Source organism: Lepus europaeus, chromosome 7 (genome assembly GCF_033115175.1).
Source record: "Lepus europaeus isolate LE1 chromosome 7, mLepTim1.pri, whole genome shotgun sequence".
Taxonomy (NCBI): domain Eukaryota; kingdom Metazoa; phylum Chordata; class Mammalia; order Lagomorpha; family Leporidae; genus Lepus; species Lepus europaeus.
This window is the reverse complement of record NC_084833.1, coordinates 124,684,915-124,698,692: the sequence shown is the minus strand read 5'-3', so window position 1 is coordinate 124,698,692 and position 13,778 is coordinate 124,684,915. Positions and strand designations below refer to the sequence as shown.

Below are 13,778 nucleotides of genomic sequence, written 5' to 3'. Positions count from 1 at the left end.
GACTGTTGGGTTAGGGCCTACAAAAAAAAAATATTCTCAGTCATTGAATTGCCTCCTACATCCACACTCAACACTCCTCACTCTCTGAGTGGCCTTTAAAAAATTCATGGAAATTTGAATTAAATGCTAAGTTTGTTTTGGTGCAAAGAAATTTTGAAATCCATGCACAGTTTTGCATAGAACTGTATATTTTGCACATGCATAGAACTGTATATTTTTAAGACCCCTTATTTTCTTTTTTTTAAAGATCTTATTTTATTTATTTGAGAGGCAGAATGATAGAAAGATAGAATGAGAAAGAGAGAGAGAAAGAGAGAGAGAGAGAGTGAGTCATATAGCCAAGGCTGGGCTAGGATGAAGTTAAGAACCAGGAACTCCATATGAGTTTCCCATGTGGGCAATAGGGATCCAAGTAGTTGGGTCATTTCTTCTGCTGCTTTATCAAGTGCATTAGCAATGAGCTGGATCAGCAGTGGGAGAACCCAGAACTCAAACCAGGTCTCTGATAGGAGATGCCTGAGTTGCAGGCAGCAGCTTAACCTGCTACATCACAAGGCAAGCCTCACCTCATATTCATTCATGCATCCGTGCCACTTTGGCTCCTCTGGGCCTTATCTCCACTTACATATTTTTACAACCGTTAGCTGGGAGCGATGTGTGGGGACCAGGAGAGAGACTGCCATGCTTCAAGCCTAAGCAGAATGCTTGGGCTGGTTCTGCCTCTTGGAGTATTCCTCCGGCAGACAGTCAGGGTCCCAACTTGGCAACCGGGCTTGGTGGGGGCAAGGGCACACACTCACGTGGTGAGGGTATTCAGGCCACAGGCTTTCATCTTGAGCAAACGATCCCTCCAGTATTCCTTGGGCACCCGGAAATAGTGCATGGAGCCTCCAAAGATCCAGAAGGTGGAGTCCTCCAGCATGAAGTTCTGGCCTTTGGCTTGCAGTCCTAACTGGCGATGTCGCAGCCACAGAGGGATCAGAGTACTCCAGTTCAACCTGGAAGGAGAAATGGCCTTCCTGCAGCCTGGAGGCTCCCTGGCAGCAGTCAGCAGTGGAAACAGAGAGGAGACAGGCTGCCTTGCCACCTCACAGGCCCTCAGCATCTCTTTGTAAAGAGGGCCTGTTCCAGGGTAGTCAGGCAAAGCCCCACCCCCTCCTACGAGCCTGAACCTTGGAAGGCATCTTCCTCCCATGCCACTCACTGGGCTGGGTCCCTCTGCGGGGGAAGGCAAACTGATGCTGCAGTCAGGAACAAGACAAACACAACATTCAACATGAAGACTTGGGGGCTAGGAGGAGAGAGGGTGAGGTGGGGTCACGCTACAGAAGGGGGCTCTCTCTAGTTCAGAAGACTCGGGAGGAGGTGCAGCTTGCAGGAACTGCCAAGGCCATCTGACTAAACATTAAAGCGGCAACTACTTCTGACGGTACCTGCGAGCCCCCTCCCGGGCACAGCTGCTGGATTCAAGGCGTAGATACCTGCAAAGAGGCACCTGGATTAAACAGCACTGTTCATCAACCAGATTCCCAAAACCTGAATGGTTACTGAAGACCAAGCACACAGAGAGATAATCCAGCCCAACAGAGAGGCCCCTCTGGGATGCCCTGGGGAAGTTCTGGTCAGTGAAAATGCACCTCCTGTCATCTCTGGTTGGCCAGGGGCCAAGGGGAGCCCTTCTAATAGATCTGTGCACCTAGAAATGCTACCTTATTTACTTCCTCTTGAAGGCCATGAGAGAGAGGGCCAGCAAGTTTCCAGCCAGGACGTTCAGGAAAGTCAAAGTCCAGGGCAAAAGCAAAATTCAGCCTGTGCCTTTTTCATCGTCTAGTTGTTTTCCACTGTAGTTCCTGCTCTCGGAGGGCACAGAGCCAGGCAGGACTGTTGTACATGGAGAAGCTCCCTGAGCTTATACAAGAGAAGCTGGAGCAGCCTGAAAGCCCTGACGGCCAGAGGCAGTGGAGCAGGATGCCAAGAGGGTGCAGTGCACTGATACCACTGACCTCTTGGGAATTTTGACTAGGGCCACTCAAGGGCCTATTACTGCCTACTCTCCCCTACTTTGTACAGTCCTTGGCCTCAAAATTCACACTGAGGCTACGGTCTGCAGTTCTGCTACGCCCCAGTTCAAACAGTCCTCTGCAGGTACGCTGGGACAACACAGCAATTGTTTCTCTTTGTCTTAAGAGAAAGTCCTGTGATCCAATGAGACACTTGCAAATGACACGTTAGGACACAGGTTTTCCAAAGGATTGCTCTGTGGGGAAGGGGATCAGAAACAACATCTAGAAGAGGAAAATCTAAGTGAGACTCCAGGCTCCACCTTTGGCCATGCTGGCACCTAAGGCCGGGGACACCAGTTCCATGGACATTGGTTTGTTCCTCTGTGAAATGGGGCTGAAGCCTTTCCCAGCTACTCAGAAAGGCTGCTGTGGGAATCAGGAAGAGCTGATACACTCTCTGCTGTGTAACGAAGGAGCCTTACCACTACTCGAAATACACTTCTTTTGCCATGCATTTGCATAGTAGAGAAAATCTGCATTTTAACTAGAACCCCAGATTAAAGCTTGAAAGACATGGATCTGAATCTTTCCCTCTGACACATGTATATATGGTCTCTCCCCAGACAGACCTTTCTTTGTTGGTATCTTTTTATCCACCATTTTCTAGATTTATTTATTTTTAAAATTCTCATAGGTGAGCACTTGGCCAAACACTTTAGAGAGAAGAGCCTCAATAGGTTTCATGTCTCAGTGTGGCATAATCCAAACATCCCCCCTTTTTCCCATTTAGTATAGGAGGGTGCTTCACAAAGTCCATGGAAAACAGATTTACAAGGTAAGTTTGGTGGTGGGGGGGGGTCAGCACTGTGGCACAGTAGGTTAATCCTCAGCCCGCAGTGCTGGCATCCTATATGGGCGCCAGTTTGAGTCCTGGCTGTTCCATTTCTGATCCAGCTCTCTGCTATGGTCTGGGAAAGCAGTGGAATATGGCCCAAGTTCTTGGGCCCCTGCACCTGTGCAGGAGACCAGGAAGAAGCTCTTGGCTCCTTGGCTTTGAATTGGCATAGCTCTAGCTGTAGGGGCAATTTGAAGAGTGAACCAGTGGATGGAAGACTTTTCTGTCTGTCTCTCCCTTTCTGTGTCTGTAACTCTCAAATAAATAAGTAAAATGTTAAAAAAAAAAAAAAAAAGTAGGCCAGCGCTGCGATTCACTAGGCTAATCCTCCGCCTGTGGCACTGGTACTCCAGGTTCTAGTCCCGGTTGGGGCATCAGTTCTGTCCCAGTTGCTCCTCTTCCAGTCCAGCTCTCTGCTGTGGTCCAGGAAGGCAGTGGAGGATGGCCAAAGTGCTTGGGCCCTGCACCTGCACAGGAGACTAGGAGGAAGCACCTGGCTCCTGGCTTCGGATCGGTGCAGCGCGCTGGCTGTAGTGGCCATTTGGGAGGTGAACCAACGGAGGGAAGACCTTTCTCTCTCTCTCTCTCTCTGTCTAACTCTGTCTGTCAAAAAAAAAAAAAAAAAAAAAAAAGTAAGTTTGGGGCAGGCATTTGGTCTCACAGTCAGACTCCTATGTCCTAAATTGGAGTGTATGGGTTCGATTCCTGGCTCTGGTTCCTGATTCTAGCTTCCTGCCAGTGCAGACCCTGGGAGGAGACAGCAATAGCTCAAGTAGTTAGATCCCTGTAACTCATTTGGGGAATCTGGATTGAGCTGCCAGCTCCTGGCAGGCTTCTGGGGAGTGAACCAGAGGAAGGGAGTTCTCTGTTTCTCTCTCTGCCTTTGAAATAATTTTTAAAAGATAAATTTATTTCGTGGCTGGCACCATGGTTCACTTGGTTAATCCCCTGCCTGAGGCGCCAGCATCCCATATGGGCACCCAGTTCTAGTCCCAGTTGCTCCTCTTCCAGTTCAGCTCTCTGCTGTGGCCTGGGAGGGCAGTGGAGAATGGCCCAAGTGCTTGGGCCCTGCACCTGCATGGGAGACCAGGAAGAAGCACCTGGCTCCTGGCTTCGGATCAGCGCAGCGCACCGGTCGTAATGGCCATTTGGGGAGTGAACCAACGGAAGGAAGACCTTCCTCTCTGTCTCTCTCTCTCACTGTCCACTCTGCCTGTTCAAAAAATAAAAAATAAAAAAATAATAAAAAAATAAAAAAACCAGAAATTCAATAGCACAATCTCCAATTCTTTAGCAAGGCACACACCACTAATGCTAATGTCTGCTTGTGGGTGTAAAGGCCTCCTGGGCTCACCCTGCGAAGAACAATGACACTGGCAGGATAGGGAGGTGCTCTCTGTCTCTCGCTCCAGCACAGTCCCTGCTAGTAACAGAACCCCTTAACCCGCCCCCTTCTCATGACTAATCATCGGGAAACCTCTGTCTAGGCTGGCCTCTCCAGGTGGGTCTGCAGAATCAGAGTATCTTCCTCAGCAACTTGCTAGAAATGCAGGAAGCAGGCCTTACCTAAGACCTACTGAATCAGAACCTGCTATTTAATCAGATCCTGGTTAGAGAGGCAACAAGCTATGTCTTTTCCTCTGATACATGTACATTATGTACATGTAGTCTCCCCTGCTTAGAGCTTCTCTTTGTGTCTTTTTATGCTACAGTTTTCTAGATTTGAAAAAATAAATTCTTCTCAGAAGCAGGCATTCAGCCTAGCAGTTAAGATGCCTGCATCCCTGGGTTTGTGTCCCCACTTCAGCTCCTGACTCCAGCTTCCTGCCCATGCAGATCCTGGGATGCAGCAGGGGTGACCAAGCAGCTGGCCCCTGCTACCCACGTGGGAAACCCAGATTAAGTTCCCAGCTACCAAGCTTCAGTTTAGCCCAGTCTCAGCTGTGGCAAGCAGGCAAGCTGTGGGAAGTAAAGTAGCTGATGGGAGTCTCTGTCTCTCTCTCTCCCTCATATAAAAACAAAAAGAAAAAAATCCTTCTCAGTGTTTATCAAGAAGCATGAAATAAACAGCACAACAAAGCTAGCTGTTACCAAATTCTGGAGGATTCAACTGTTTCCTTCCTGAAAATGTTCTGGGAGGGTACTTGACAAGTTGTCAATATATTAATGAAAGGGATGAATTCCCTGGGAAAATGAGGATGATAAATACTGGGTTTCTGCAAGGAACTCACTGTGAGAAAATGAGATGATACAAGTCAGAGCTTCATAAATGACAATGTACCAGGCAAATGCTTATTAACACTAATAATTATCATTAATACTAATTTCCTGAGTAATTAACTCAGTAATCATAAAAGAAAAGCAATGTGGTTGGTTCAAAGAGAGATGTGAGTCCTAATATGAGCTTGTTGCAAGCAGCTAAACAAAGTCTGAGGAAACCCAGTATGTCTCTGCTTTTTCCACTGGACTGCTCTTTCTTGATGAAACCAGGGCACTTGCCTTCTTTCAAGTTGGGACACATCTCAACATTTTCTTCTGGAATTTCTGTTGCTTTTGCATCCTGGCTTCATTTTAGGCCAAGTGACTTTTTAGTCCTAGGAGAAACTGGACAGTGGGCCACGGCCACTGCCCACCTGTGCTCAGGTCAGTCTGCTCAGTCATGCTCTGTTGATCTACTTGGAAAGGGGGGGAGGGGCATATCCACAGCCTAAAGTGAGACTTCTGGAAGAAGGCTCCTGTGTCAGGATTTCTGACAGGCCCTCATGTGATATAACATACCCTCTATACCCTGTCCCTGCCAACCTAGCTTTGGCAAATGGAAATGACTATGCACTCTTTATGCTGTGGGCTGCACAGGCTATGACACAAAAATAGCTTATAATGGAAATATGAGGCAGAGGACATAGGCCCTGAGTTCTACCATATCCTCTGGGGTGGAACTCCCATCAGATTGTGCCAGTGAGGAAGCAGGGGGAGGAGGAATGCTTTTTATACTTTATTCTTGGTCTCTGAGGTACATCATGTTGACAAAGAGCACAGGACAGGCTCCAGCAGGCAGGATGGTCCTGGCATGCTAGAAGTGCTGGTGGATGTGTGTGAATTGAAACAGGAGAATAAGCATGACAGGTTATAAACTTTGCCACTAGGAATGGGCCAACACATTGACTCACAAGTCTCAGACAGAGTCTTGCAGGATGACTGGGGTGAGAGGAAAATTAGATCTAGTCACCTCTTTGAATACCAGAGAGCATCCCTCCCTATGTCAGTGTTGATCCTGTAAACCTTAACAAGGCTGGGAGGCCTCACCTGGGTCACAGTCCCAGGCTCCCACAGTCACCTAGGCTCCCACGCTGAGTCTGACCAGGACACAGCAGAAACAGTGTCATGAGCTTGTGGAGTCTGATGACATTCAACATAGACCAGGCAACAGTTCACAATCTGAGGCTGGCCAAGAATATAGACAAGTTGGGTACCTGGGACAGGAATCTGTACCAACAGTCATTCAATGGCCAGAACGTAAGTCCTTGTTGGCCCTGAGAGTTGGCTAATTTGGTGCTATATATAACATGTACGTGCTTAAACAAGGGCTCCAAATTCAATTTCCTGGGTGTACTGTGACCCCACTAAGATCTCAGCAGAGGTGTATCAGCTGAATCCTGGTCCAGAGCATCATATTAAGATGCTGAGCAAGAAAACAGTCATCTCTTCACTCACCCAAGTGGCCATGCCAGAGACCATGATTTAGATAATGGGTGTGTCAAACTTCCTAAAATACACAATCACACATTTCTTCACATGGATTGACATGGCAATTTCTATTGGCTCCCATGAGGTCCAACTTCCTGGACATCCTGCTCCCCAAAAATGTTTGGGGCTGTTTCTGTTCTGCCAGTCTTCAGTTCTGTTCTCTCTTCCCCTCAGCAGAAGAATCTGAGGGCCTAGGGAAATGTTTACTCTTTGGCGACAGCCAATGCCCTTGGACCAATCTTTGGTCCCCAAAAAGTTCAACCCTATGGAAATGGAATTCAGTCTCTGGCCCAGCTACCTAGATATGCACCCTGGTCTGTGCCCAGTGCTAAGGGCTCATGTTTTACCAGGAGAAGCATAAAACAGTACCAGAGGGTTTGAGCCATCCATTCACAAAGTAATCACTTTCATTTTGCAGAGGCCACAGCAAAAGGTCTCACAGCACTCCAATGGTCTTCACATCTCTGATCTCCCTCTGAAGGCTCCCAGGTGAGCCAGGAACTGGCACAACACTCAGGCTCCTGCAAGTAAGGCCAGGTAGCTGCCGATGTGAGCCAGGGTCAACACTGGTGGCTCTGAGGGAAACACTTCCTAAACGATGTTGGAAGTATGTAAAAGAAGTAGAGTTTACTAAATCAATACATTGAAGCACGTACCTCACTAGTACTCAGCCACAAAACAACAACAAGCCTTCATGTTATGTGACACTGTGCTCTTGAGAAAATTTTCCATTGATAACTTCATTAATCAAAAAAGCATGGTCTCAACTAGAGAGAAGTGAAAACTCCATTAGATAACTCAAAAGGACTCTACTTAATAATACGCTTCTGATCTTGGAAGAACTTACAGTCTAAATGAATTGGTCTCATGAAACAGAGAAAATATAACTTTAATAATCCATCACACAGGATATATCTAGAAAAATATATAAAAGATGGGATTACTCTTACAAGACACAACGAGCATATTTTACTACTGACACAAGCACAATTTTCTACTTTAGACAGTAGAGTTAAGTTCAGGTCCTTCTTAAGAGGTTCAGCAGAAATATGTGCCACTTTGGAAAAGCCTATCAAGATCTAAAATGAATGTTTATTTTGTTTTTAAAGATTTATTTATTTATTTTAAGTCAGAGCTATGGAGAGAGGGAGAGGAAGAGACAAAGAGATATACATCTTCCATCTGCTGATTTACTCCCCAAAAGGCCAAAACAGTGGGGGCTGGTCCCAGACAAAGCCAGGAGCTAGGCACTCTATCCTGGTCTCCTATGTGGGTGTCAGGGGCCCAAGTACTTGGGCATAATTCTACTGCCTTCACAGGCACATTAGCAGGGAACTAGGATGGAAACCGAGCATCCAGGAATCAAACGGTGCTCCAATTTGGGAGGCTGGCATTGCAGGCAGTAGCTTAGCTCACTATACCACAACATCGGCCCCTAAAATGGATATTTCTTTTGGTCAACACTTTACTTTTAGAAATTCAAGGGTATTTCACAAAGCTCATGGAAAAATGAAATTAAAAAAATAATTTTAGGGGATGGACGTTTAGACTACAAGTTAAGATGCCAGTTAAGCTGTCACATTCCAAATTGGGGTAACTGGGTTCTATCCCAGCTCCAATTTCTGACTTCAGCTTCCTGGAAGCCAGTGGTGACAACTCAAGTAATTGGAGACCTGAAATGAGTTCCTGGCTCCTGGCTTTGATCTAGTCCAGCCCCAACCATGGCAGGCATTTGGGGTATGAGCCAGATGATGGGAGATCCCCCTTTGTCTCTCTTTGTGTCTATTTCTCTCCCTCGCAAATAAATACATAGAAATAAATTAATAAAATAATTAAAGATAAGTTTATTTTGATGGAAAAAATTTTTTGGAATCCACTGATAGTTTTTTCAAAATACACATCTCCCATTAACTTGTTCAAAAGCTCCCATATTCTTGAATTTCAGAATTTTTTGTATCAAAATAAACTTATCTTTTAATCCCATCTTCCAAAAACTGAAGAACTCTCACAGATCCGAGATATTCACTGTAATTTTGTTTACAGTAGCTAAAATAATTGCCAACAATCAATGCCCATCAAGAGAGGGCTGTATAAATAAATGATGTGGATAATGGACAAATGGGAAAATATATATGGCTATCTCCTTGGATATGCATAGAAAGCCTCTAAAAGAAGGCATTAAAGCAATGATCTCTGGTTGGTGGGAGTGCTTAAGGGCTAGAGGTGGAGTCTTTTTACTGTATTTCTCCTTATACTTGGAATATTTCACAGTTTCATATTTTACCTACTCAAAAACAAAAAACAAACCTTTAAGGAAAACCACACTTTGTTCATGAAAACAGACCTCCCCTCCAAGTGTTTCATTAGTGTCAGAGCCCAGAAGTAGTGAGAATAACTAAGAGTCTCTTAGTCAAGAAATATTTGGTTGGTTACCATTAGTCTCAAAAAAACCATACCAGCCCTTCTGTCCCAGGAGTCCCACATAAAGAGAGCTCTTTTTCAGCAGGGCCATTAACATTCAGGGTGACAGATTAAACAAAAGCTGAAACTAGGTGGAGAGAAAGCAGCCAGCTCCCCTACACCAAAACAATCCTGCTTCTGCAGGGGCCTGGGAGACAGGAGAGTAGAGGGGACGCCTGCACTCCAGAGTCCTTTCCAAATACTCAGTGTTCTGAAAACTCTTTCTCTCCAAGCTCCAGTACAGAGCTTCTGTGGAGACATAATGAAACTCTGCATCATTTCATTAACAACTAAGTGCTTTTATTTCACTTGCTACTTCCTTGACTCAAGATGGGAAGAATCCTTTGGATAACCTTCTGATATTTCTGATATTAAGTCTACATAGCTCTTTGCCCTCCAGTCTTCTGGGTGTCTCAGTCCCTTAAACCACAAATACACCAAAAATGTCAAGGCTGCAAGACAACTCTGACCTCATCTAGTTGTTGGTTAGCTTGGTCCTCTGTAAGAATCCAGTGCCAACTGCCTCCCTAGGGCAAGGTGGCTCAGACATCCCACCTGTTCCTGACTACAAGCCACTGCCCAGGTGGCTTACACAGATGATTACCTCCTGGATGAGACACTTCCTGGATGCTGAAAACTTCTCTAGGAGGAGATGAAGGAGAGCATTCAAAGAGTTTGAACATTCCAGGGGATGTGGCCTCAAGCAGAGTAGAACAGACAAAGCTCATAAAATCAATGACCTCACAGAAGCTCAGGAAGAAACAATTTGTCCATGTACACTTGGAGGACAGAACTAATCATGACTAAGATCAAAGCAAGCAGCATGCATTGCTAAATTATCCACCTTTCATGGGTTCTCCTCTTCTTTTCTACAGGAAGAGCTTAGAATTTGGAATCCAGGAGTTGTAGTGCAGGAACAGTGAGGGAGGCAGAGATGAAAAAAGAAACGGACTTTTCTTTTAGGAGAATAATGCTGGATGCCCAAGATGGTTTTCCTCTCTCCCAACCTTTGCCAGCTAAAATTCCAGCCATGAAAGATACAAGCTGACTGGATTATAATCTAATTTACTGGTTAAGATGTAATTATAATTTATTAATATAAGTGTTAAAGAAAAATAATCATAGTGGAAACCATGTTTGATAATATCAAGCAGGCAAGAAAGAAAGGAGAAAGCAGCATAGAAGGGAGGAAGGAAAGTACTATTATGTTCTTAAAACTACATATATGAAATAATGAAATGTTTTCTTTATGTAAATAAAAAGGAGAGAAGAAAAAATTTGTACAAAAATATCAAGCAGGCATTCTTCTGTTCACAGAGAGAAAGGAGGAAACAGGAGGAAAGGCAACTGGCTCAAAGGCAGGGATCACATTGATACACCCATCACAGATCTCAGAATACATGCTCAGTGAAAGAACCCAAGCAGAAAAGTATAGCACATTAGGTCACGTTTCTATAAAACTCCAGAAAATGAAAACCAGGAGAGGGAGGCAGACAGCAACAGATCCTTGGTTGCTTGGGACTGGGGAACAAAGAGGTGGTGGGGGGTGGGGGTGAAAGGAGGGGTGACAAAGGAGTACAAAATAGTTTGAAACCCTCCCCCCCAATCAACCTGATCCTCCAATTTTTTAGGGAGGATGCTATCATAGAACTATAATTGAAAATGAACGAGCCCAAGGAATATTTCATAGAAAAAAAGAAAAGCTGCTGCCAAACACTTTCCCCTCTAGCTATCCTCCATACACTGTCTCCTGGGGTGCAGGAAAAGGGCTGATCATGACAGCTTGGCTCCACAAAGCTGGGAGCTGAGCAGCCAAGTTGTATGGGACCTGTATTTCACTTGTCACAGCAACATTCCCCAACCAACAGCTGGGGAAAGCCCCAACTCCTACTTAGTTAATGACCCACTCAAAGCTGGAGTAAAGTAGAAGTGGAGAGACAAAAGAGCATGTTCTCTCTCTAGCCTCCAGAGTCGTTAAAACAATTCACCATCACTGGTGTCCCGCCCCAGTGGGCCAGAAGAAATTGGGCAAAAAGCACCCATGAGGATGATGCAATCAAAAGGATATTAAAAAATATCCTAAAATATCCTAAAGATCCTAAGAGAAGGCCCTGAACTTGGTTCAGAGTTCTTTGGCCTATCTCTTACTTGCCAAGAAAGTGTAGCAAGAAAACAATGACTTTCCCAAGCATTTAAACTATTTCCATAGTCTTGAGCCACAATTTTTTCCACTGACCCCAGTCTGACTCCTGGGGTCATCCACCTGCATGGGTACATAGTTAACTCCTCTGTGAGAGGCAAAGGCTCTTCAGTTATGTTAGCTGCCTAAGCCTCATCCTCACCAACAGATAACAAACACTTGGCCTCTGTCACCTTTTCCTGGAGACTATGAAGGAGTACTCCCTGGCCCAGCTACATGCCCGGGGTCCCGCCCCTTCTAGTGACCACTCTGATCCCCTGCACAGGCTGCTAAGTTTCTGCCCAACAACTGCTTGCCTTGCTCTCTGGAGCCCAGGCTCCTTTCTGCTCTGCGGTATGCAGGAGGCTTCTGCTAACTCTGCTGGGGGTTGCATCAGCCTGGTACTGGGAAGAAAGCTGAGCATCCCATGAGAACCAGGACCAATCTTCAAAGAGCAATGGGTTCGAGGTTATGGGACAAGGTGGGGAAAGTCTTGGGAGCAAGTTTTTTGGGCCTCAGAGTGGTAAGAAAACAATTTTCTTCTCCCAATCAATGTTAGGCTATCCTCACCACTGCAGAACAAAGTCAGGATGTGAGTCTTGAGAAGGTGTAAATGTAAAGAGCTTCCATGTGTGCTTTCCTGGCAGAAAACAAGAACAAAAACAACCTGCTCCCAGGGGCAGTCCAGAGAAACTCAGGGAGAGCATGGAAGGAGCAAGAGAAGGCGAGAGCTGAGGGGTGGTGTGCCTGACACCAACTCCAAGGGCTCAGCCTTCGACCCTCAGCCCCGTTCAGAGCCAAACCGTGGGATACCATGTGGCTGCTTCAGCGCCACCAGAGGTTTTGAATATGGAAATTGCCAGGCAGGGCCAGACCGATGGTCAGGGCCGGGCATTCCTATAAATAGACACAGTTCAGAGAAATCCTGGGGTAGCGCCCCTAGGAAACTTTTACACAGACAGGGTAAGGCACTCTTTCACTGAACCCAGCCACTTGCCACAAACATTCTGTCAAACGGGAGCGCAGGACGGTGAACGCGGGGAAGCCGAGAGGGTCCATGGAGCGCTGCAAAGAAATGAGGTCTCGGGTCTCCGAGGCCCAGGGAGCAGCGTGCGTGTGACCACACGGAACGGGCCAAATCCGCCACAGCCCAGGGCGCCGGAGCACTGGCCAGCCGGCTCAGGGGAAGAGCAGAAAGGGCCGGCGGGGCAGTGACGGGGCGTCAGTGGGGATGCCAGGGTTCGGCCCCGTCACTCCTGGGGAGCCCAGGAGGCGCAGGGCGCGGCATCACAGGTGCGGACAAGGACCGGGAATCTGAGGGGCTCGGAGGGCAGTCCCTGGTGCCACCCGGAGGCCGGCTGCCGAGACAGGAGCCGAGCGCCTGGAGGCACAGAGGGATTCCCGGTCTCCCGGCGCTGTTCCCGTGGGAACTCGACACTCGCCGATGGCGGGCGGCGAGACCTGAGGTGTGGGTGCCGGGGTGCGCGGAGTCCCGCAGGCGCTGGGCGGGGCTCCTTCTCACCTGCGTAGCACCAAGAAGCTCAGGATGAGCAGCAGCAGAAGTCCAAGTGTACGTCCCGGCTTCCGCCGGAGGCTCCACGTGGTCATCGCGCGTTCGCGGCGAGCACAGACACGGACTCCCACTCCAGTCAGCGCTTCGCCGCGCGCTCGAGTGGCGGCGCGGGGGCGGGGCCGCGCGGCGGTAACCACGGCAACCGAGCCGCCGTCCGCCGGCCCGCGGAGACCCATTGGCTGCGGCTCGCGGCCACGCCCCCGCGGCGCGGGACCCGCGTAGTCGGGGCGGGGCCGCGTCCCTGGGCGGGGCGGAGGGTGCGAGCGCGGGGAGCCGGCGGCGGTCTCCTGGGCCTGCCTACCTGCGAGTCACAGAGCTGCGCAGGGGTGTTTTCCCGCCGGTGAGGGCTGAGGTGCGGGCAGGTGTGCAATGCTGGGTACCTGTTCCATGAGCTGTGGGGTAAAGTCACCCCCACAGCGCTCCCTCAGGAAGCCGGTATTAAAGGCGCTGGCTTGCAGAAGCCAAGGGCGAAGTTTTTTTTAAAAAGACTAATTTTAAAAGAAGAATAACAGAAAGCTTGAAGTAATAATTCACGATGATGTGAAGCGCAGGACGCTGTAGAATTTCTGTTAGACATATTTAGAACTTCGTAGGGTTTCTGTTTGAAAAACGTGGGGAGGAGTTAAGGGGAGAAAAAAGTACATTTTCTGCCTAGGTGTTCCACAGGTTTCACTCTGGTCCTGACAGTCATTCCAACTTTTTCTGTTAAAAAGATCCGGATGAAAGCATAACCTTTCAAGACAGGGTGGCTGATTCTGCCATTAGGAGCAAGTCCCAGATGACATTAGGCACTTAGGGTTTCTAGTCACCACAAATACATTTCCTCCCAAGAACAAAATGCAGATTTTACTGAACAAAACTTCAAGGGAGGCAAATATTTTTTCAGAGCATCAGGTTTTCAGAATATCTTCTCCATTGCAT

At 47.4% G+C, this 13,778-nt stretch overlaps 1 protein-coding gene across 1 annotated transcript in view; it reads right to left on the bottom strand.

The window, feature by feature from the left end:
- The window catches only part of LOC133763993 (beta-galactosidase-1-like protein 2), a 40,565-nt gene extending 27,649 nt beyond the window's left edge, over positions 1–12,916 (bottom strand). Inside the window, exons 1-2 of the mRNA XM_062197658.1 lie at positions 12,807–12,916; positions 801–998 (exon numbers count right to left, since the gene is read on the bottom strand). Of these exons, the coding sequence (XP_062053642.1) occupies positions 801–998; positions 12,807–12,892 (284 nt within the window). The 5' untranslated portion in view covers positions 12,893–12,916. The remainder of the gene's footprint in view (positions 1–800; positions 999–12,806) is intronic.
- Positions 12,917–13,778: the final 862 nt, after the last annotated feature.